This window comes from Nycticebus coucang, chromosome 7 (assembly GCF_027406575.1).
Source record: "Nycticebus coucang isolate mNycCou1 chromosome 7, mNycCou1.pri, whole genome shotgun sequence".
Lineage (NCBI taxonomy): Eukaryota > Metazoa > Chordata > Mammalia > Primates > Lorisidae > Nycticebus > Nycticebus coucang.
In genome coordinates this window covers 87,941,823-87,966,144 of record NC_069786.1, presented here as the reverse complement: position 1 = coordinate 87,966,144, position 24,322 = coordinate 87,941,823, and the positions used below count along the sequence as shown (strand labels likewise).

Here is a 24,322-nt window from a genome sequence, read left to right as displayed (position 1 = left end):
GTTAATTGCCTCCCAAGGAGAAGAACATTTTTCTGGCTCAATGAAATATTTTTAAAGAGGGCAACATCCCTATTTCAATTTCCTTTCCGAAATTGGTAAATGTAGAATGTAAATGTTTTGGCACAGTAACTGAGATAACGCCGGAAAGGCTATGTTAACCACTGTGATAAAAATGTGTCAAATGGCAAAAAAAAAAAAAAATAAAATAAAGGAAATTGAAATTTAGCCAGTCACTGATAAATCAATACTTCATTTCTAAAAGTCTGGCTTTATTTTTTTGTATAGAAATTGGTATGAGCACAAACAAGTATAAAATTTATTTTCACCCTGAATTAACTATAAACAGTTATATAACAGGTTTTAAGTATGCCAGTAATTTAATCCAACAATGTTTTTATGCACAATAAATCTAGGCTACACATTTTATAACTGGCATCTTATTCTACTTTAGAAATAATTGTTTTTCTTTATTTCAGGTTAATGTGAGGTTACAACCTACCAAGTCAAAATGTTAGGTAGAGTCCCTCTTGTGGTTATGACTTGCACTAAAATAGTGTGCCAAACACCCTACACCATGCCCACTCAGTGGGAGCACCCTACCTCCCTCCTCATCTCTTGTTACTCCTCCCCCCAACTTGAAATGAGTGTTCCTCCTAGGTGGGCATGCCTTAGATCATCTACTGGCTTCATTGAGTATTGAGTACATTGGATAATTGCTTTTCTATTCTTGTAATACTTTACTAAGAAGAGTATGTTTCAATTCCATCCAGGTTATTACAAAAGAGGTGAAGTCACCATGTTTTTAATGGCTGAATAGTAGTCCATGGTGTGCATGTACCACAATTTGTTAATCCATTCTTGAATTAATGGGAATTTAGGTTGTTTCAACATCTCGGCTATTGTAAATTGAGCTGTGATAAACAGGCTACCACAAATGTCCTTATCATAAAATGATTTTTTTTTCTTCTGGATAGATGCCTACTATTGGGATTGTAGGTGAAAAGGGAGGTCTAATTTGAGTTCTTTGAGGAGTCTCCATACTTCTTTCCGGGGAGGCTATAAATAAAATTTTAAGGAGAGAAGGAACTTTGAAAATAATTCAGTCAATCCCCTTGATTGTATAAATGAAAAGACGACATTTCAGCAAGATTAAATGCTTTGTCCACATCCGTGCAGCTTTTAACCAAGCCAGGACTGAGATTCACATCTTCTGATGCCTTCCCCATCATGCCTCCCACGTCCAGGTTCTAATAAAAATTGCACAGAAATTCTGAAATTGTAGTCATTTTCAAATAAATGTTTAGCCCTATTTGTTTTAAAAAATTAAATTTATAAACATCTTTTTAAAGAGCAAATGCACAGTTTTATGACTGCCAGATTTGAAAACTACCAGATTTGAAACACACTCAGGAGAATATTAAACTGTCATCATTTTCCTTTGCATTTGGTCAAAATTTTAAGCAAGCCTTTATCTCCCAGGTCAAATTGTTTTGTAAGCCGAATTCTGAGTGATTCTGGTTGTTCCCTCTGGAAATCTCTTCAGCTGTCACCTTTGTTTTTAGGAAGCGCTCAGCAAGATGACACAGATAGTCAACGAGACAGACCTGTTAATGAACAACATGCTCGTGGAAGAGCTGCAGGACTGGAAGCGGAGGCAGCAAATCGCCTGCATCGGAGGTCCCCTCCACAACGGGCTCGACCAGCTTCAGAACTGGTACGATGAATTGACTTCCGTTTCTAATGAAAACCACAGGAAGCACAAAACTCAGTGTGGCTCAGCCAGAGAACGCAGGCTTAATCCAGCTTATTATTATTATTATTTTTTTTTTTTTTTGCAGAGACAGAGTCTCACTTTATCACCCTCAGTAGAGTGCACTGGTGTCACAGCTCACAGCAACCTCCAACTCCTGGGCTTAGGCGATTCTCTTGCCTCAGCCTCCCGAGTAATTGGGACCACATGTGCCCACCACAACACCTGCAATAATCCAGCTTATTGATGGCTTAGTAGCAGCTGGGATCTCTTTATTTGAAAACAATAGAATAGTATAAGTGTCTTACACTATTCTCATTCCTGGGGCAGGCAGGGTCAGGGGCAGAATAAAACAAAGCTTCTGTAGAATGTGTAAGAATTGTTTAATTTTCACATACAAGATATCGATTTTAAAAGACTCAAATAACTTTTTGAAATCAGTAATACACCCTCTTTAAGGATGTTATAAGGAAGCACTAGCTTCAAAATTATGAAAATAGATACCTTGACTTTTTAAATGTGTATCTTAAGATACAGCATTTAAAGTTAAACATTAGTTTTGTGATTTCAACTTAGTGACTTATTTTGTTAACTATGTTGGCCAAATTTTAAGACATTGATTTTCCTTGAGAAAATACTTTGATTCTCTAACCTTGCCATACTCTGTTGTTGTGAAAACAAAATAAACAATAAAAGGGACAATAAAAAACTTAATAGGTAATAGTGTTCATACTAAAAATCATCAGAGATTCAACACCTCTTCCCACAGTCTCAGATGCAGAATACTTTAATATTAATAGAAAGCATTGCTGGCCCAGATGGACTTTCCAAGAGTGATGAGACATTCTGCCACTGATGTGGTTGAAAGTCCCTTCCTCGTTCATTTCAATCTTACTTTTCCTTAGACTTCTGGCTTTGGTCCCCACCTCCATTTCTGAGGTGAGATCACTGCACAGTGAGTAAAACTCCATGAAGATATCAAGTGCACACATTTCCAAATATACCTTTCTTCGCAGATACAATAGGCTTTAAACCAATCAAAGTAAGAAAAGACAATGATGGTCACTTCTTATTTGTTAAGGGCAACACTCAACATGATGAGATTTCAATTATCAACATCTATGCACCCAACCAGAATGTGCCTCAATTTATAAGACAAACTCTAACTGACATGAGCAATTTGATTTCCCCCAGCACCATAATTGTTGGAGACTTTAACACTCCTCCAGCAGTGTTGGATAAATACTCCAAAAAGAAGCTCAGCAAAGAAATTTTAGAATTAAACTTAACCATGCAACATTTGCATCTAATAGACATCTATAGAACATTTCATCCTAACAAAACCGAATACACATTCTTCTCATCAGCCCACGGATCATCCTCCAAAATTGATCACATATTAGGTTACAAGTCTAACCTCAGCAAATTTAAAAGAATAGAAATCATTCCTTGTATTTTCTCGGACTACCACGGAATAAAAGTTGAACTCAGTAACAAGAGGAATCCCCACATGCATACAAAAACATGGAAACTAAATAACCTCATGCTAAATGATAGCTGGGTCATAGGCGAGATTAAGAAGGAAATTGCCAAATTTTTGGAACAAAACAATAATGAAGAAACGAACTATCAGAACCTCTGGGATACAGCAAAGGCAGTCCTAAGAGGAAAATTTATAGTGTTGCAAGCCTTCCTCAAGAGAACAGAAAGAGAGGAAGTCAATAACTTAATGAGTAATCTCAAGCAACTGGAAAAGGAAGAACTTTCCAATCCTAAACCCAGCAGAAGAAAAGAAATAACTAAAATTAGAGCAGAACTTAATGAAATTGAAAACAAAAGAATCATACAACAGATCAACCAAAGAGTTGGTTTTTTGAAAAGGTCAATAAAATAGATAAACCGTTAGCTAACCTAACCAGAAGTAGAAGAGTAAAATCCCTAATTTCATCAATCAGAAATGATAAAGGCCAAATAACAATGGAATCCTCAGAAATTCAGCAAATCCTTAATGAATACTACATAAAACTCTACTCTTAGAAGTATGAAAATATGAAGGAAATAGATCAATACTTGGAAACATGTCACCCTCCCAGACTTAGCCAGAAAGAAGTGGAAATGTTGAACAAGCCTATAACAAGCTCTGAAATAGCATCAACTATAAAAAAAAATCTCCCCAAAAAGAAAAGCCCGGGACCAGATGGCTTCACATCAGAATTCTACCAAACCTTTAAAGAGGAACTAGTACCTATATTACTTAATCTTTTCCAAAACATAGAAAAAGAATGAATACTTCCCAACTCATTCTATGAAGCAAATATCACCCTGATACCCAAACCAGGAAAGGACCCAATAAGAAAAGAAAATTATAGACCAATATCTCTAATGAATATTGATGCAAAAATATTCAATAAGATCCTAGCAAACAGAATCCAACAACACATCAAACAAATTATACACCACAATCAGGTGGGTTTCATCCCAGGGTCCCAAGGATGGTTTAATATACATAAATCCATAAATATAATACATCACATAAACAAATTAAAAAACAAAGACCATATGATTCTCTCAATTGATGCAGAAAAAGCTTTTGACAATATCCAGCATCCTTTCTTGATCAGAACGCTTAAGAAAATAGGTATAGAAGGAACATTTCTTAAACTGATAGAGGTCATCTACAGCAAACCCACAGACAATATCATAGTGAATGGAGTAAAATTGAAAACATTTCCATTCAGATCAAGAACCAGGCAAGGATGCCCACTGTCTCCACCGCTTTTTAACATTGTAATGGAAGTCTTAGCCACCACTATCAGGCAAGAAAAGGCAATCAAGGGGATCCAAATAGGACCAGAGGAGATCAAATTGTCACTCTTCGCAGACGATATGATTATATATCTGGAAAACCCCAGGGAATCAACTACAAAACTCCTGGAAGTGATCAAAGAATATAGTAATGTCTCAGGATACAAAATTAATACTCATAAATCTATAGCCTTTATATATACCAACAATAGTCAAGGGGAAAAAACAATCAAAGATTCTATTCCCTTTACAATAGTGCCAAAGAAGATGAAATATCTGGGAGTGTATCTAACTAAGGATGTGAAAGATCTCTATAAAGAGAACTATGAAACTCTGAGAAAAGAAATAGCTGAAGATGTTAACAAATGGAAAAATATACCATACTCATGGCTGGGAAGAATCAACATTGTTAAAATGTCTATACTACCTAAAGCAATTTACAGATTTAACGCAATCCCTATTAAAGCACCTCTCTCATATTTTAAAGACCTGGAAAAAATAGTACTTAGTTTTATATGGAAACAGAAAAAACTTTGAATAGCCAAGACATTACTCAGAAATAAAAACAAATCGGGAGGAATCACGCTTCCAGACTTCATTCTCTTATTATAAATCTATAGTGATCAAAACAGCATGGATGGTACTGGTACAAAAACAGAGAGGTAGATGTATAGAACAGAATTGAAGACCAACAGGTGAACCCAGACACTTATCGTCATTTGATTTTCCATAAGCCTATTAAAAATATAAATTGGGAGAAAGATTCCCTATTCAATAATTGGTGCTGGATGAATTGGCTGGCAACTTGTAGAAGACTGAAATGGGACCCACACCTTTCTCCTCTAACAAAAACTGACTCTCACTGGTTAAAGGACTTAAGACATAAAACTATAAATATCCTTAGAGAGAGTGGAGGGAAACACTTGAGAAAATTGGCCTGGAATACTTCATGAGGAAGACACCCCAGGCAATTGAAGCAACATCAAAAATACATTACTGTGATCTGATCAAATTAAAAAGCTTCTGCACTGCCGAGAACACACTAAGTAAAGCAAATAGACAACCCTCAGAATGGGAGAGGATTTTTTTCAAGTTATGCTACTGACAAAGGTCTAATAACCAGAATCCACAGAGAACTCCAACTTATTACTAAGAAAAAAACAAGTGATCCCATATCATTGTGGGCAAGAGACATGAACAGAAGCTTCTCTGAAGAAGACAGGCGCACGGTCTATAGACACATGAAAAAATGCTCATCATCTTTAATCATTGGATAAATGCAAACCAAAACCATTCTGAGATACCATCTAACTCCAGTAAGAGTAGCCCATTTAACAAAATCCCAAAACAACAGATGTTGGCGTTGGATGTGGAGAAAAGGGAACACTTCTACACTGGTGGTGGGAATGCAAGCTAGTACGTTCCTTTTGGAAGGAAGTTTGGAGAACACTCAGGGATCTAAATGTAGACCTGCTATTCGATTCTGCAATTCCCTCTACTAGGTGTATACCCAAAGGACCAATAAAGATACTTGCACCAGATTGTTCATTGCAGCTCAATTCATAATTTCCAAATCATGGAAGAAGCCCAAGTGCCCATCGACCCATGAATGGATTAATTGTGGTATTTGCATACCATGGAATATTATGCAGCAGTAAAAAAAATGGAAACTTTACCTCCTTTATGTTTACGTGGATGGAGCTGGAAAATATTCTTCTTAGTAAAGTATCTCAGGAAAGGGAAAAAAGTATCCAATGTACTCAGCACTACTGTGAAACCAATTTATAATAACTCACACTTGCGTATGAAAAAATGAAACACAACTTTAGGCTATGATGAAGGAGGGAAGGGGAGGAGGAGGGTGGGATAGAAGGGGATAGTAGGGGGACCACAACTATGGAGCACATTGCAAGTACAAGTTGGATCTATCATGTGTAGAACACAAATGTCCTAATGCTATAAATGGGTAAATGAGATGAAAGCTATGCTGATTAGTATGATGTAAGCACTGCAATCTGTACAAATAATCAACACATATCAATTGGCATAAATGTATTTATGATCTATGTATAAAAGACTTAATTTAAAAAATAAAATTAAAAAAATAAAAAAATAAAAACAAATATACCTTTCTTCAGAGAGAGTCATTGTTCATCTTAGACTAAATACTCAGGGCTTATAAAAAATATATTGGGGGGTAAGATCAATTTCACATTTTTCCTTCATTATTTTTCCATACAACATTCTTCCTATCATGTATTTCATAGTTTTAAATTTATTCCCTCATTGTCCTTCAGTCAGTGTCATGTTCTTAGCATATATATGCTTAACAGACTTCAGTAAAATATGACTAAAAGGGTTTTGGTTCCAGATGTTGACAAAATTTCAGAAATGATGTCTTATCTATAATTGAACACATATTTGAAAATATGTAGCATATATGATGCACAGTTGAGAAAAATAGGTCAGGAAGATAAAAATAAAGAACTGTTACTACATTTAATTAAAATTAAGTAATTCGTTTAATTTAATAATTACTTAATTTCATATTTGCTAAATATGACTAAGAAAATGATGATTAATGAAATTAATTAATGAAATTAACGAATGCTGAAAATGCTGTTAAAGTGCTTGATTGTTAAATGGAAAAACTATCTCTGATTTTCATTTGCTATTCTATAGCTTTACACTATTGGCAGAAAGTCTTTTCCAACTCAGAAGGCAATTGGAGAAATTAGAAGAGCAATCTACGAAAATGACATATGAAGGTGATCCCATCCCAATGCAAAGAACTCACCTGCTAGAAAGAGTCACCTTCTTGATCTACAACCTTTTCAAGAAGTAAGTGAAGTGTTACCAATTTAAATACTTCCCAGCATCCTCAGTTCTGTGAAGGTGTGAGGACACCCTGTCCTGATTTGGGTGTTTAGGCGAAAGAGTGGCAGGGAATTATTAAACCAGCAGCCCCAGGGACCCCAGAAAGTTTCAGAACCCACATTTCTATGCTTCCCTATTTATTTATCAATACATCTCCCACAAACTGACTCAGTTTTCTACAACTAAACCACAATTGCCCACCTATAGCTCAGTTTTCACATGTTAGAAAGATTTTTTTTGAAGGGTTTCTTCTTCAGTGTCTATCCAAGAGATGAAGGATGGAGAACTTTTTTTGTGTTTATAAACTAGTCTAAAGAAAAAATACTAATGGGTGCCAGAAATCCTAATATTCCGTCTAAAAAACTGCACAACATTTACTATCTGTTTTCATGTAATATGATGAAAATGGACTGAGGCTTTTATTCATGACTCAGTTATAACAATTAAGAATTACTTTCTGTTATTACCTAGGGACAGTCTTTAGGCAATCCTTTCCTACCTCTTGTTAATTATTTACAAAAAGGCATTGGAAGGATTTGAGTTTAATGGGGTTTTGGATGTCTTCTAAAAGTAGAAAATTTGGACTTTATGAGGCATCCTGTGCCTCTGTGGTTTTCAGGCTGCCAATATTGTCAATGTTTTCAAATGACATGCTTTATTTCCTTTTCATCTAGCTCCTTTGTGGTTGAGCGCCAGCCCTGCATGCCAACCCACCCCCAGAGGCCCCTGGTACTTAAAACCCTCATTCAGTTCACTGTGAAACTAAGGTAGGCAGCACCTTCTCTCCTCTCGGGTGTTTATGAAGCCACGTGCTGGGTACCCGAGGCTGGTTTCTCTCCTTGCACCTACATTCAACTATTCTTTATTAAGCACCTGCTGTGTGCCCAGAACTGAGCTTTGGTTAAAACCCACAGGAATGTTATTTGTTACTTGTCAAGAGTGTGACAAGGAAGATGAGGACATGAGGGATATTAGCATGAAAGCAGGAAATCATAGTATCGGACACGAAAAATTAATTGCTAGAAAGGTTGACTTGAGAGAAGACAGGAGAAATTGACAGAGAGGAGGCTGATAGGAGAATAAAACTACGGAAATAATGGCTTCCTGGGCCTGTTTATAAATAGTGTGGAGCAGAGAGAGATAGAAGTGAACAGAGATTGGGGATAGTTTATGGAAATGCGATTACCCAGTAACTGGCATAATGGATTTTCTACAAAAACTCTCAACACCACAATTTTCTGTATATCCGTAGTATGTATCTGATATAAAGACTCACGGCTTTTGTGTTATTATTGGTTTGCTTTATCTGTGTTGGATTGTTTTCATTAGCCTGAGCAATCAAAACATACAGTTTTTTCCCTAATGATGCTTGAAACAGTGAGTTGGATTCTTACTTTCAATGATTTTCATTATGCCTCAAACTCCAGTGCCTAAAGTTTTAAATTTCTGATTACTAGGTCACCTCTGGAAAGCCGAAATCACAAACTAATGAATGCAATCGGGCGGGGGGTGATGCCATGGCAGAGAGAAAATTAGGGTCCCATTATAGGATCCCTGATCATATATCACTATCGGAACTACATTTTTAACAAGAAAGCATTTGTCTTCGGTTAGCATTTCACAAACTCCAATTAAAATTCTTAATTGTTTTTTGTATGTGTGAATTTTGTGCCATGATTTAAGAACTGAAAAGAAAAGACAGAAGCCAAATTCTTTTTTGCGATTTCGTTCTTCTCAAAAGTTGTTCGTTCCTCATTCCCACATCTCTATGTGAAGGGACAGCAGCAGTAGAGGGGAACAATGGCGAGGTGGTGGGCCTTCTGCCTCTCCTTGAGATATATATGCCTGTAGGTGATGAACTAAGTCTAGGATGCTCTCTGGAACAAGAGGGGAAATGAGTAGGGGTTGCTCGGTAAAACATTCTGTGTGGAAGAGGGCCCTGAATGGGCGCCACCTTGCATGTTGTTTGAGCTGATTGCCAGGGGCTGTCCTCCTCATCCATCTCCCTGTTGGATCCTCCTCCTCTGAACCCTGTTCACCACCAGCTTGATAGATGATCCTTTACTCAAGGTAAAACCCCTCTCTATCATTTGCTTCCTTCTATTCAAAAGGAGTGGTGACCTGGAACTCGAGTATCAGTGGTCAGCATCTTACGATGAATCACATACTTTCTGAACGGGACAGAAAGGAATGTGGGGAGAGAAAACATCTGCCCTTATTTCACATGAGGACACCTACTCCTTGCCACTCACTACTAAGGACTACGTCCTTAACATACTGGAGCCCTGAACCGATCTTGTGCCTGGTACAGGACATGACAGAAATTTCACCCCTTCTACCCACCCTTTTGTTTGGGTTATGATCTGACGAGGTGCTTGGCACCACACTCTGTATTCCATCTGCCTGGCCGGTCTCCTTCCTTTCAGTTGTAGCCACGTACACATTTCTGCCTTCCCCAGCCTTTGCTCTGGCAGTTCCCCATATCTAAGTCTGCTCTGAGTAGATAAGAGGAGCTCAGTACATGCCGAGTGAATGAGCGAAGTTAGGGATGACTGCGTACGAGTAAATGAATGAATGAAGAGTGATCGAAGGGTAAACTCCAAACTGCCCAGAACCCAGAGACAGGGCACATCACAGGACATAGCGTTGAGGAGCAGGGGAAAGCAAAAGATTAAAGGAGGGACTGACATTAGTGGGAAACAAAGGAATTGTTATTTGGAGCTTTAATCATTTGTTCGTTTGAAGTTAGGTCTTTTTCAGTGATGAACTTTTTTGCTGATACTTAGTGTGTTGAAAGATTTCAAATGTGTTTGAATTTGGATTTTCTATGTTCTACCAGAGGCCTAGTCTTTCTTAGTATTTTCACCATTAAACTGCTACTGTCAAAACATTTAGTTTTACTAAGCTTACACATTTTTTACTATATGAGGATAAAACTGGGCTATATTAATAGACTTACAAACCAATTGTCTTATCTTTATACATTTAACCTAAATTTGGGCTTTTTCCAAAATATGTAGCTATTGTTCTGACCTGGCAAATTAACTAAAGCAATACGGAAACACTTTTCAAATGTTTGTCAGTATATATTTTTTTCTTTTTATTAAATCATAGCTGTGTACATTAATGCGATTGTTTGTCAGTATATTAAGTGACCGATATCAGCATTAGTACATGTAACATAGCAAAGTAAACTGAAATCAGACATTTTTAAAACATGCTAACATATAATTGGAGATAATGTAAGTTTTATTTTTATACATGCCATAAATATATTTAAATCTTAAATATAAAAAGGCTTTTAACATTTTTAGTTTTTATCTTTGATTCTTTATTAATGTCTCTTTTAGACTGCTTATAAAATTACCAGAACTAAACTACCAGGTAAAGGTGAAAGCGTCAATTGACAAGTAAGTTTTCTAATTTCATTTTGAAATGTGAAAATGTAAGACCATTTTTATGAATTGCCCTTATTTTATAGAATAATTTTGAACTTTTAAATGTACTTCTTAAACATTACATATCAATGTACTTCCAATATTTGACTTTGAAGTTCAAATATTTAACAAAACTCAATGAAGACTTAATTTAACAAATTTTTCCATAAAGACCTCAAATAAAATTTTATATACTATCTTTTTAAAAAAAACATAGAAAGTTTTTTTATAGATGTATTAAATAACTCATTTTAAAGAATCTTCTTGATTTTACAGGAACGTTTCAACTCTAAGGTAAGATATTTACTTTTTAGAATTTTTTGTTGTTCTTGTAAATATATTTTACCTGAGACCATGTAAATAGCTGACATTTCCTGTCTAGCAATCGAAGATTTGTACTTTGTGGAACCAATATGAAAGACATGTCTATTGAAGAATCTTCCAATGGGAGCCTCTCAGTAGAATTTCGACATTTGGTAAGTTTGGCAATAGAATTATACAGGCTTTTTTTTTTTCCAAACAGGTAATTTTTATAATAGGCCTATAACTTGGTGTATTTTATTCTTTAGTATTTCTTTTGTGAGATAAAGGATCATGTTAAGAAATAAAACATGCTACCATTGAAGAATTAAAATGATAGAAAGAACCCTGAACCTTGGCTCAAAAAGATTACATAGTCCCTAAGAATACATAGGAGTTGGTCAGTATACTTTGATGATAGTAACAGAGCTCATTTATCTTATACTGGATGGGAATTATGCAATGGAATATTATTCAGACATAAAAAAGCATGATGCTGGGCATGATGGCTTACTCCCATAATCCCAGCACTTGGGGGAGGCCAAGGCGGGAGGATCTCAAGCCCAGGAATTCAAGGTTGCAGTGAGCCATGATTTCACCACTGCATTGCAACCCGGGCAACAGAGCAAGACCTTGTCTCAAAAAACTAAATAAATAAATAAGAATGAAATTTTGTCATTTGCAGCAATGTAAATAGAACTGGAAGAGATTATGTTAAGTAAAATAAACCAGGCACCAAATAACAAATATTGCATGTTCTCACTCACATGTGAGAACTAAAAACAAGTGGATCTCATAGAGGCAGAATGATAATTACCAGAGGATGAGAAGGGAAGGGGGGAAGAGGGATGAAGAAAAATGCAGTTGGATAGAAGGAATAAGTTCTAGTAATTCAAAAGTACAAGTAAGGAGATTACAGCCAACAATAATTTATTATACATTTCAAATAGCTAGAAGAACTATAATGTTCCCAACACAAAAGTTTGAAGTCATGGATATCTCAATAACCTTGCTTTGATCATTACACATTGTATTCTTGTGTCAAAATATTGCATGTACCTCAAAAATATGTACAGCTAGAATAGATCAATTTAAAACACACACCCTCACATAATAATAGAATAATAGACAGGCATTCCTGATTTCATTTTTTAAATCTTCCCAAGGAATGCTATCCAGTTACATGTCTGGCTAAAAGCATGTTCATTGTAGGAAGACAGCTGGGGGAAACAGTATGCTCCTGAGTACGGCAGTTGTACATGGTCCACCGTGGCATGTCTAGAAAGCTCTGACCCAGCCTCATCTTGTTGCTTCTTGTTTTTACCACTTCCTCTTGACCTAGAGTTGTCTTCCTTCCTTCTAATTCTAGGCATAGTTCTGAGAGTTCCAAAGACACTACTGCTTTTCTTGCCAGAAACATATGACTCCTCTGATTTATTAAAATTTAGCAAATACCTCACCAAATGGTGGACCACTGATTCCATCTCAAAATGTCTACTTTCTGAAAGATAAAATTTAGGTTAGCAGAAAGATATAATTTGATGCTGGTTTTGTTTTTGGTTTGATTTTGTTTGGTTTTCAGTATTGAAGAGTAGATTATTCATTAGTTGAATGCCTCCTGTCTGAGACTGTCAAATAAATAAAATGTAAGAAAGAGCTACATATTGTAGTCTTCCCTGTGCTTAGCACTCTCTTAGGTTAGACTCAATTCCATCATCCAGGAACTTTCAATAGTGGGTCTTGTTTAATAACCAAGCAGTAAGAACACTTAACTTAGAAATGTCTATCTCCCTCCAAAAGTTATAGGGTAAAGAAAAAAACAAGGAACATGCCCCAAAGTGCTTAGGTCTTTATTTCAGCAGGTACAATATATAAAATACTTTTTATAGTGCTCAAGTTGCAAAGCATTTTCACATTTATTATATTAAACATACTAACTTCTTTTTAATGCAAAAATAAATGTAAAAATAAAAGGAACAGAATTTTAAAATTTAAAATTACCTATAACTGTACTGCTTTGGGTCATGCTATTAACATCTTAATTTTTATATTTTTGTTCTTTTTTTCTTTTCTTTTTTTTTTCTTTGTAGAGACAGAGTCTCACTTTATGGCCCTCTGTAGAGTGTCGTGGCCTCACACAGCTCACAGCAACCTCCAACTCCTGGGCTTAAGCGATTCTCTTGCCTCAGCCTCCCAAGCAGCTGGGACTACAGGCGCCCGCCACAACGCCCGGCTATTTTTTGGTTGCAGTTTGGCCGGGGCTGGGTTTGAACCCGCCACCCTGGGTATATGGGGCCGGCGCCCTACCGACTGAGCCACAGGCGCCGCCCTGTTCTTTTTTTCTATAATAGGTAGATACTTTGGATAAAAAGTGGGATAAAATAGTACACACCATATAATTTTTTTCTGCTTCTTTTTTCCATTCATTAATCTACATAAATGCACATATTTCTCGTGATTCTTCCCCTCCAATGTCATTTCATAGCTTACTGTGCCACGTGACCACACTGCCCCATTGCTTATTTCCTCAGACCTCTGCGTTAAACTTGGCTTCATAAGGATTGAGAATCATTGCCCACAACTTAGCTAAATGATGCTTTCCAGGCACAAAAGAGTACTAAATAGCTTTTAAAAGATCCCAGCACCATTTTTATTTTGTAAAGTGTCAGCTGAAAACCCTAGTCTTAGGGATATTGCCAGTCTGTTGACTGATCTAACGAAAGTTTCTAACGTGCCATCCTGGGAGGTGGAGCAGGAAGCACTTCTCCGTCAAATCGAGGCAGCTGTGTCAGGTTCCAATAAGGTAGATGACATCTAGGTGACTCTCCTAGAAGTCAAATCTGTGGCCAAGACAGTGACTAAAACAGTACAAGCAACTTGATACATAGCTGATAATGCTTCTCCCTCTAAACATTTTTTCTTTCTTTTTTACAAAGCAACCAAAGGAAATGAAGTCCAGTGCTGGAAGTAAAGGAAATGAGGTAGGAAATATTTTCTCCTGGAGGATTTTTCTAGGAAATAATCCTATGGTATTTTTTTTTATTACACTGATTGTGGTTGTTAGGTCAAGTCCCTCTATAATTGTATCCCGCCCCCAAGAGGTGTGACATACACCATGACCCCCATCCTCCTCCCTCCTCCCCTCTCTCTGATCCCTCATTCCTCTCGTATTAGATCCTCTACTGCCTTCATATTAGAATAGAGTGCACTGGATTCTTGTTTCTCCATTCTTGTGATGCTTTACAAAGAAGAATGTGTTCAACCTCCATCCGAGTTAATACAAAAGATGTAAAGTCTCCATCTTTTTTAAAGGCTGACTAGTATTCCATGGTATACATATACCACAGCTTGTTAATCCCTTCCTGGTTTGGTGAGCATTTAGGTTGTTCCCACATTTTGGTGATTGTAAATTGAATTGCGATAAATAGTCTAGTGCATATGATATCTTATTATTACAAGGCTTTTAAACTGCTTGATTTGGGGTAAAATTAAATCCATTTTTCTCTGATTATAAATAGAAGCCTTGATAAGTACAGGTAATAGGGGAAAATGTTTTTTAAAGGAGAAAATTAAACAGCATATAATAACACCCTCCGAAGAAAATAACTATTAACATTTTGGTATGCATCGTTCCAGTCTTTATTTATGTGTGTATTACTTTAAAAATATATGATACATGTTGTTTCATAACCCGCTCTGTTCACATAGCAATGTATGGCAAATAGCCTTCTCTACAGATACTCTGGGAGGATATGCTTTCAATTTGTTGCATTATTTTGAATTTTATAGGTGTACCATAATTTCTCTAGTCAGTCCTCCATTATGATAAAATATCTTTTCCATCCTTCATTTTCATTCACTCATTTTCTTGCATGTATGAGATAAGACTCAAAAATCATGTCATGTTATATGAAAATCGCAGGTGAAAACAAACTCCTATTACTTTGTGGCATCGGTACCTTGCTTTCTAAGGTTTGCATTTCTCCAGACGAGCTGAACAAAGGTACAAACTGGTGCAGTCCCAGTACTCACATCAGAATCAACAAACAGCACAGTGGCCAATCCTGGATTGGAAGTGACCTTGGAAACATTCTATTAAATTGGCCTGGAAGCTAAGGCATCAGTCTGTGATTTTTATATTTCGAATTAGAAAACCTGGGTTTGAGGACATGCTCTGATAGTGACTGAAAATGTGATCTCTGGCAAATGATCTGAAGAAATATTGCACTATTTTCGTCTAAGAGATCGGGATAATAGCACCTAATGGCTGCCTGCTCAGAGACGCTGCCTATGGAAGGCCACCTACATGATGCAGTTACAGAGGAGTGAGGCTTAATGCTGTGTTTGTACTGATTGAATCTCCTGGCTCTGTAGTTGCAGCTCTGATGAAAAAGATCTTTGATTCCTTTGGCAGAAAAGTACCTTATAAATCCAGCATCCAGTGATATCCAGTCTCTCACACCCCACAAAACCACAAAGATCCATTACAAAACATTAATGCTCTACCATTTCCCCCTCCAAGAATTCCTTATTTCCTTAATTACATCTTAAAGATCTTTTGCCAAGTATGGGCCTCACCAAAGATGAGCCAGATCGTCTTCCAGGGTAAAACTGCTGCTGAGGGCAGAGCCCTGAGCAAGTCTCTACATCAGGAGCAGAGCCTGTAAGTTTAAGAACACTCTAGTAAAGGGAGCAGGAGATACTCTTCCCATCGTACAGAAACCCAGAATGGTTTCCTAAACTTCGTGGTTAAACAGTAGCACATCTTTGTTTGAGGGGAGAAGGGAGTGGAGCAGCACATTTTAAATTAAAGCCATTTCAGACATCTCACTGGAATGTGGGCCAGAGCTACAGCATTTCATTCAGCTTGACATCCTTGAATATTATCTTTGAGTCTGAACAGACCAAGCACAATTATTCTGAAATTTTCTTACATAAAACAAATAGAATAGGACTAAATCTAAATAGCTCAACTTTTAAAAAAAAATGTTTTATTTCGATTAATCGTTGTAATTGCATCAGAAACAGAAGTCTTAATTTTTATAAACACAGAAATATGCATGGTATTTTCTTCCTTCTGTATCCCAAAATACATAAGATATATGCTTTATAGAAGCAGAGTAAGAAATAAAATAACACTTAGCAAACATATTAAAGCCCTACATTAAAGGCTAAAATGAATGATGTTTTTCCTTCCCTAGCAAAGAGGAACAAAAGAACAATTTGGGTGTAGGAAATAAGTGAACCAATTGACAGTGTGTGGCTGGGCTGGAACCTAATTAAATTAACTTGATTGCTCTCTCTGCTACTAGAATAGTTTAAGCAAAATGGTTTGTAGCACATTGTCTTCTTTATGAATGTAAAATTGAAATCCTGATTTGGATTTCCCTAGAGATGGAACTCTAAGTAAATCATCTTCTACTATAGACACACCAGCCACTAGCTTATTAATGCTGTCTGTTTATATTACCTGGAATTTATTTCCTCCTATTTTCCAATTAATAGCAAAATTGTATAGTCATGTCAGAATGATTTTATTTCTTTCTTTTTTGTCCAGGTTGGCTAAGTCAGGTTAATTTTATTTTTAAGCTATTCTTTGAGCGCCACCTGTTGGTGCAATTTTAGCACAACTCCTAGGTACATTTAAAGCAAGCCACAGGCTTGAACATTGATGAGCTACCGGAACAGGTGTCAAACCACAGACTATGTGAAGGAAGGTGACCCAGAAACTGGGGCGTGGCCAGCAGTGGGATGACCAGTGGAAAGTTAGGGAGGTGAGGGAACAGCTAGCAATGAAGTGGAGTTCATGAAGTCATCGGGAACAAATTTCAGGAAAACAGAAAGCTTGCCTATCATAACCTCGTTTTCAAGTTTCAGAAAGTTACTATTGCTTATCTGTGTGTGGCTGTGCCAGGAGTTCACAGACTGCTAGGAATTTGTTTTAAAAATCCTTTTGTGTGGTCTTTACTATAGACTGGGCATTATTGAAGAGCTTCACTAATGTTGATTTGTTTAACTCTTATGACGACGCTATGAAGTAGGTGCTATTAGTCTCATACTCATTTCAGTTAGGGAAACTGAGGCACAAACTGGTCACACAGCTTCTTCAGGATGGCAAAGACCCTTGGTAACAAGGCCAAGATTCAGACCATGGCAGTCTGGCCCCCTTGTTCCTGCTCCTTGCTGCTCTGCTGCCTGTGGGATCCCAGAACCTTCCCTGGGAGCGGCGAGCAGTGAGCTCTTTGACCCTCTCCCACCCCTTTATCTCACTTCATCTATCTCATAAAGCGCCTGCCCTCTGTCCACCTGCTCACAAATCATGGGCTATCTCACATCAGGTGTTAAAAGAATGCTTCCTTGGAAAATGCTGTTGACCTCGCTGCATCGACCGTGTCTCCTTTTGTGGCCCTGTTGTGCCTCACTGGGGCTCTGCCTCTCACAGGCAGTCTGGCCTTGCACAAGCCACTTAAACCCTCTCACTCCCAGTTCCCTTATCTGCTGAATGGTGCTAATGTTACCCTGCACTTCACAGGGTTGTCGTGAGGCCCAGATGAGACAGTTCTCCTTAGTCAGTGCTGGTGGGCTGTGTAGATGTTGGCTGTGGCTTTCACAGGTCAGCTGCCCATGCTACCCCCTCTAGAGAGAGCAGGGGTTTGCACGGAAGGGAAAAGTGGGACCTAGAAGGTGGTGCCTGACTTGACAACTGCTGATTCTCATGGTTCTCTGTCTGCCGGCCAAGTGCTGGAGACGTGGCCCCTTTCAAGGGACCATGGGCACTACTATCTTCCAGGTCCAGGTCCCTAAACTTCAGACCATCATTTATGTGTACCCCTTGTGTGAGATTTCACATCTTGGGTTCTTACCATCACCCAGTGCCCTCTACTGCCTACACACACACACACACAGACTTTGAGTTCATCAGTTCTACTTTTGTGCTTGTAAGAGCTTGGATCAGACAGTGAATAAATGATTGAGAACATATCAAGACATCACAAATGATAGTCTCTCTAAGGCTGCCATTTCAAACCTCCCTAGAATTGTTGCACCCTGTGACTATTCAACTCTGAAATTATCCAGGAAGAGATGGCATGTCTGGATGTCCAGGGGCACCTGGCTTTAGGATGAGGTGAAGGAAGTAAGTTGCACAAGACCCATTCTGTCCCTGGAAGATCTATGAAGGCCACGCAGGGGCCTCAGGAGCCACCTCCGCATTGGGGGTTGATGAAACATGGATCTCTGGGTCCCACACCCCTGTTTCTAGCAAGGCAGCTTTATTTTATGCATTTACAGATGGGAACCCAAGTGGGAAATTTATTTTCAAGAATGCTTTCCAAGGTTGAAGAAAAATAGAATCTCACTGCACTTGAAAATCTCTGAATCTCCTTTGACTAAGATTCTGTAAGCCACAGAAGTACAATGTAGGGTAGGATCTTTAGATTTTTAAAAAAATAAATTTAGTATTAAGAATTCACTTGGGGGCGGCACCTGTGGCTCAGTGGGTAGGGCGCCGGCCCCATATGCTGAGGGTGGTGGGTTCAAGCCCAGCCCCGGCCAAACTGCAACAACAACAACAACAAAAAATAGCCGGGTGTTGTGGCGGGCGCCTGTAGTCCCAGCTACTTGGGAGGCTGAGGCAGGAGAATCGCCTGAGCCCAGGAGTTCGAGGTTGCTGTGAGCTGTGTGACGCCATGGCACTCTACCAAGGGTGATAAAGTGAGACTCTGTCTCTACAAAAAAAAAAAAAGAATTCACTTGGAATTTCACGGTACCCCTTGAGGGATCTGTAGACATGCCATCACAAAGCCAAGATTAGCAGTAAATGCCTCTCTTTCTCACCTTTGTTTTTTCTTGGGAAGAGTCAAGGTGAAGAAACAATTCTATCACCTAGTAAGTGGCCAGACTTTTAAGCCATCAGTCTGTCCTTGTAAAATAAACATTCCCAGGAAGGAACCTTCCCTGGAGGTTTTTATCTATCAGGGAGCTAGCTAGAAAGTGATTATTGAAATGTGAAAACTGTTTGAATAAGGAAGCTAGAATTGCAATCTCTCCAGTTTGCACTTTGTCAGTAAGCTTTAACTGATAACTAACAATTTTAGCCACAGACTGAGGTGTTGGGTAATTTTGTTTATGCAGCAGAAAGTCGTGAAACACAAAGAAGCTATTAGTAAAGCCTGGGTGATTTGAGTTTCATTAAACAAAATAGCCAAACAGATGTTCTTCCAAGGTTCAGTGTTCTCAAACAGACATGCTACTCACACCACCAATAGTCCAAGAGTTCCACAGCAAGTTGATTTCCTTCCTCAAGAACTAATTTAAGGAGTCACGACACTTTTTAATGGGAGAAATTAGTAAATCTATCATTAAAAACTTCAGACTTTTTAGAATGCAGTGTCGTCCACACAGAACCCTTATTTTATGGACTGGGCACAGTAGTCATTTTACATCCCTCTCTCACAATTTTCTGATGAAAGGCTCCCTCTCATGTGCTTCTAGGGGGTCTGACAATGAAGTTGGTGAACTCATCCTAGCAAAAGTGCTGCAAACCTCATTGCTGAATCTCACCTTTAAGGTACTCCCCTGGGCCATCTGGTGACCATAGTGATATTCAGGAATGAGGTATGCAGCACTTTTTCTTCATTGTCAGACCCTGTACCATTCTTCCTCTCATACTGTCTCCCAGTATCTAGCCATAGTAGGTGCTCAATAAGTATTCACTCAATGAATGGATTATTTAAATTGTTTTCTACACCACATAGTTTTCCATGTGCAACATTATCATAATTATGGCTTGCTAAGAGTTGAGCAAGAAATTTGGGTAAAAAATCATCCTATCTCAGTCATATTCAATGTAGCAGAGATTTTCTTTCGAGTTAAACGGCATAACCAGTTGTTACTATTAGTCCAAGTTTCCATGGTGTGCCAATCGGCACCAAGCAGAGGAAACAGAAGGAATATGATGACATCTAGACTTACCTTTCATTAGGTTATATTTTTTCCAAATAGAGCCCTGGTGAAGTTGCTTGTCAGTTTTCCAGTTTCTTAGCAGATTATCCAATAGGCACTTTTCTTTAGAAATGTAATTCAATCATTCCAGTTATTATATTTAGCCATATAATGTAAATATGAATATGGATTTATTTTTTTGAGTAGAACTCTGTCACCCTGGGTATAGTGGCTTCATAGCTCACAGCAATCTCAAAGTCAAGAGATCCTCTTGCCTCAGCCTCCTGAGTAGCTGTGACAGGTGCCTGCCACAATACTCAGCTAGGTTTTGTTTTTATTTTTGTTTTTCTGTTTTTTTGATAGAGACGGGGTTTCTCAGGCTGGTCTTGAACTCCTGGGTTCAAGAAATCCACCTGCCTTGGGTGGCGCCTCTGGCTCAAGGAGTAGGGCACCGGTCCCATATGCTGGAGGTGGTGGGTTCAAACCCAGCCCCGTTTTTAAAAAAAAAAAAAAAAGAAATCCACCTGCCTCAACCTGCCCGAGTTCTAGGATTATAGCTGTGAACCACCATGCTCAGCCCATAAATATAGACATGTTAAATCTATGATCATTTTAGAGGATTAGGATGACTTTTAATACAGACATTAATGATACATGTTATCTATGATATTTTCCCAATCTGTAAGGAATGGACTTTGAGAATGTGAAACTGAATAATGTCTCTGGCTTGGACTGCACTGATAAAGTAATGTACTAAGATTGATGGCCACTCCCCTGCTTTGAAAATTAATAGTGGTCATTAATTCTTTGGTTAGAGCTTCCTTTCTCCAGTCACCTGCATTGTATGTAAGCTTTCTTGCTGAGTTCCATTCTAAATGTGCCTCACAATGGCATCAGGGGTTTTTGTTTTTTGTTTGTTTGTTTGTTTTTTGTAGAGACAGAGTCTCACTTTATGGCCCTCGGTAGAGTGCCATGGCCTCACACAGCTGACAGCAACCTCCGACTCCTGGGCCCAAGCGATTCTCTTGCCTCAGCCTCCCGAGTAGCTGGGACTACAGGCGCCCGCCACAACGCCCGGCTATTTTTTGGTTGCAGTTTGGCTGGGGCCGGGTTTGAACCCGCCACCCTTGGTAGATAGGGCCGGTGCCTTACCAACTGAGCCACCCTGGCATCAGAGGTTTTAAGCAAACATTAGAAATTAGTTTGAATCACTAAGATACCTCTCACCGTCCACATTCTGATTCAGTACAGTAACATCTAGAGCATGAAGTCTCTTTCCCAAGTTAATGGACAACCTTGAGTGTCATTGCTCTGGTTCCTCAGACTTTTCAGGCCCCTGTTGTTTGCATGGTGAACACACAGGTGCCATAGCTCAAAGAGCTGAGAAAACTATCCACGCTGAATGATGTATATAAATTTAACCACACACATTAAACTACAGAGGCTAAAATGGGGAACTGCAAAACCTCTGCAAGATGGGAAGAAACAAACCATTTTCTCTACTCACGCTCAGTACAGAACCCCTGGCTTCTGGTCACCAAAATGTGCCTGGGGATTTCTTCCCACTAGCAACCAGTTACCCAGCAGAAACTAACCAAATGGCCTGCAGTTAAATTCAATTCTAACACTATCTACCTGAAGAGAATGTCGGATCCCACGAGGCTGCTCCCCACTTTAGTGCCAGTCCCAAGTCCCAAGTTGTGACCTGTGCTCCTGACCATTCAGCAATAAATTGGAGGTTCCTACCAGCCCGTCCTAGGGCAGCTCACAGAACTTAAGGAACCATTTTACTTACATTTACTGCTTTATTATGAGGATGTTACAAAGGATTTGGATGAACAGCCAGATGGAAGCGATGCCTAGAGCAAGGTATGTGAGAGGGGGTGCAGGCCTTCCACGTACTCTCCAGGCTTGCCACCACATGTCTTCCAGGCACCTCCACATGTCTAGCTGCCTGGAAGCTCATCTGATTCCAATCCTTTTGGAGTTTTATGGAGGCTTCATTATGTAAGCATGGTTGATTACCTCATTGGCCATTGGTCATGAACTCAACCTTCAGCCCTCTCCCCTCCCTAGAGTTTGGAGGGTGGGGCTGAAAGTTCTACCCCTTTAACTGAATGGTTTATTTCTCTGGCAGTAAGCCCCCACCCTGAGGCTATCCAGAAGCCCACCAAGAGTCACTGCATGAGAACAAAAGATTCTCCCATCACCCAGAAAATGCCAAGAGATTTAGAAGCTCCGTGCTCCTATCACTCAGGAAATTCCAAAGGTCTTAGGAGCTCTGTGTCTGGCACTAGAGTCAAAGACCAAATTTCAAAACAAAATCTTTACCTGACACCCTATACAAGGATTGTAGGAGCTCTGTCTCAGAAGCTGGAGGCAGAGACCAGATACAGGGTGGCCATAAAGTTCATGTGCAATTTAAAATAGTAATAATCAAAAAGGCTTCCTCAAGCTTCAGCACTCTCTTCAAAGGAAGCCATCTGCGGGATCAAAGCAATTATGCTCACCCAGAGTCCAAGACCCCAGAATTCCTAACTCCAAATACCTCAAACCTATCAGGGCCTGCGTGAGCCTCTTCTCTGGGTTGTTATTCCCAAGCATAGATGGAACCATCAATATTCGTATTTCTAGGCATAAGGAGGGACCTCAGGGCTCCCTGAGTTGTTCAAGGCCCTTCATAGAGATAGAAAAAAAGGGTAGGGGTAATGGTTCGGGATGGCATGTGCTAGCTGTGTTCCCATGTTCCAAAAGGACTTCAAGTGTAAAGCCTGGGCAGTCAGGTTATGAGACGGTGTATGTCAAGACAGGAGGGCAGACCATACTGCAACAGTTAACTTGATTTATAATGATGAAATACTTATGTGTATGATGTGGGGTCTCCAACTGTGTGCTTGCTGGAGGCCTCTCAAATGTTCTGCACAGGTGGTACCCTTCTGTTCACCACTGGGTGCAGTGAGAATGTGACAGGCCCCTTTAGTGGAGATGAAGTGACAGTTGCAGACTCATTTGTCTCATGTTTCACATAATGTAGGCATCTTCTCCCCAGAGGATAGTCAGATTTTATATTGTTTAAAAATGCATTTTTTTATTCAATTTGGTGCTTGAACACAAGCCAACTACTTCATTTCATGCTCATTTAAAGAAATGGCAATTTATTTCAACCCTGGGGTTTTGAAGAGAGGACCTGGCTGTTTGGTGTGTTGATGTGCTGGAAGCACTTTTGGGATGGTCTAAGGGAGCAGTCTCCAACCTGTTCGGCACCAGGAACCAGTTTTTTAGGAGATAATTTTTCTATGGACCAGGTGGTGGGGGCATACTTTGGGATGATTAAAGCACATTACATTTATTGGGCACTTTATTATTATCAAATTGTAATATATAATGAAATAATTATACAATTCACTATGATGCAGAATCAATGGGAGCCCTGAGCTTGTTTTCCTGCAACTGGACTGTCTCATCATGGTGGGGGGAGATGGAGACAGTGACACCGAGTGTATTGCTGTGTCCAGTCTACTTCATAATCTAATTTTGGTTGCTGCCTCTGCAGAAAACCCTGCTTCACAAAGATAAGACGTTGGAAATGGAAGAGGCTTTTCAGTGCTTTTGTGGCAATCTCAGGATATTCTGCCTTGACTTTAATCCAGAATGTGTGGAGATTTGAATTTGTCTCAGACGTTCCTTTAAGGCCACATCATTTGTGATCTCAAGCAGTTGATCCTCTTCTAGCACAAATAAAGTCCATTCACCTGGCTTATTCGCAAATGGGTTGCGGCTCTATTCCTTCCTAGGTCCAGGGTCTTTTGTCATCAAGAAGCGATGCTCCAAGTCTTCTGAAAGCTGAGATAGGTGACCATGCACCAGCTGGGAGGAAGAAGGCCCTGGCTCGGTCTCTTCTGAAATCTTTGCTAATGTTTGAAATGTGTCAAAAATCCCGATGTTCACACATTGCCCCATAACTTCTGTTTGGCTTTGAATGTGGCCACTCATCTGCCAACTTGATCTGCCCAGTTGTCCTTCTCTCCTGACCTGACAGATTGAGCGTGTTTACTACTTCACACAAATAAGCAAGCTTTGCAACCCATTCTGTGTAACCGAAATGTGCTGCCAGTAGTGACTGTTTTTCTAAAAGAAATCTCTGGAGCAGCTCAAAAACGCTCCCTTCGGAAAGCCATCTCCCTTCTGTGTATCCGCGAAGACCTGTGTA

The 24,322-nt window shown here is 39.0% G+C and overlaps 1 protein-coding gene across 1 annotated transcript in view; it reads left to right on the top strand.

Annotated features, from left to right (window-relative positions):
- Positions 1–24,322, top strand: part of STAT4 (signal transducer and activator of transcription 4) — a 111,929-nt gene that overhangs the window by 72,661 nt on the left and 14,946 nt on the right. The window contains exons 8-14 of the mRNA XM_053598114.1: positions 1,563–1,714; positions 7,238–7,396; positions 8,107–8,199; positions 10,783–10,842; positions 11,146–11,163; positions 11,252–11,345; positions 14,106–14,150. Coding sequence (XP_053454089.1) covers positions 1,563–1,714; positions 7,238–7,396; positions 8,107–8,199; positions 10,783–10,842; positions 11,146–11,163; positions 11,252–11,345; positions 14,106–14,150 — 621 coding nt within the window. The remainder of the gene's footprint in view (positions 1–1,562; positions 1,715–7,237; positions 7,397–8,106; positions 8,200–10,782; positions 10,843–11,145; positions 11,164–11,251; positions 11,346–14,105; positions 14,151–24,322) is intronic.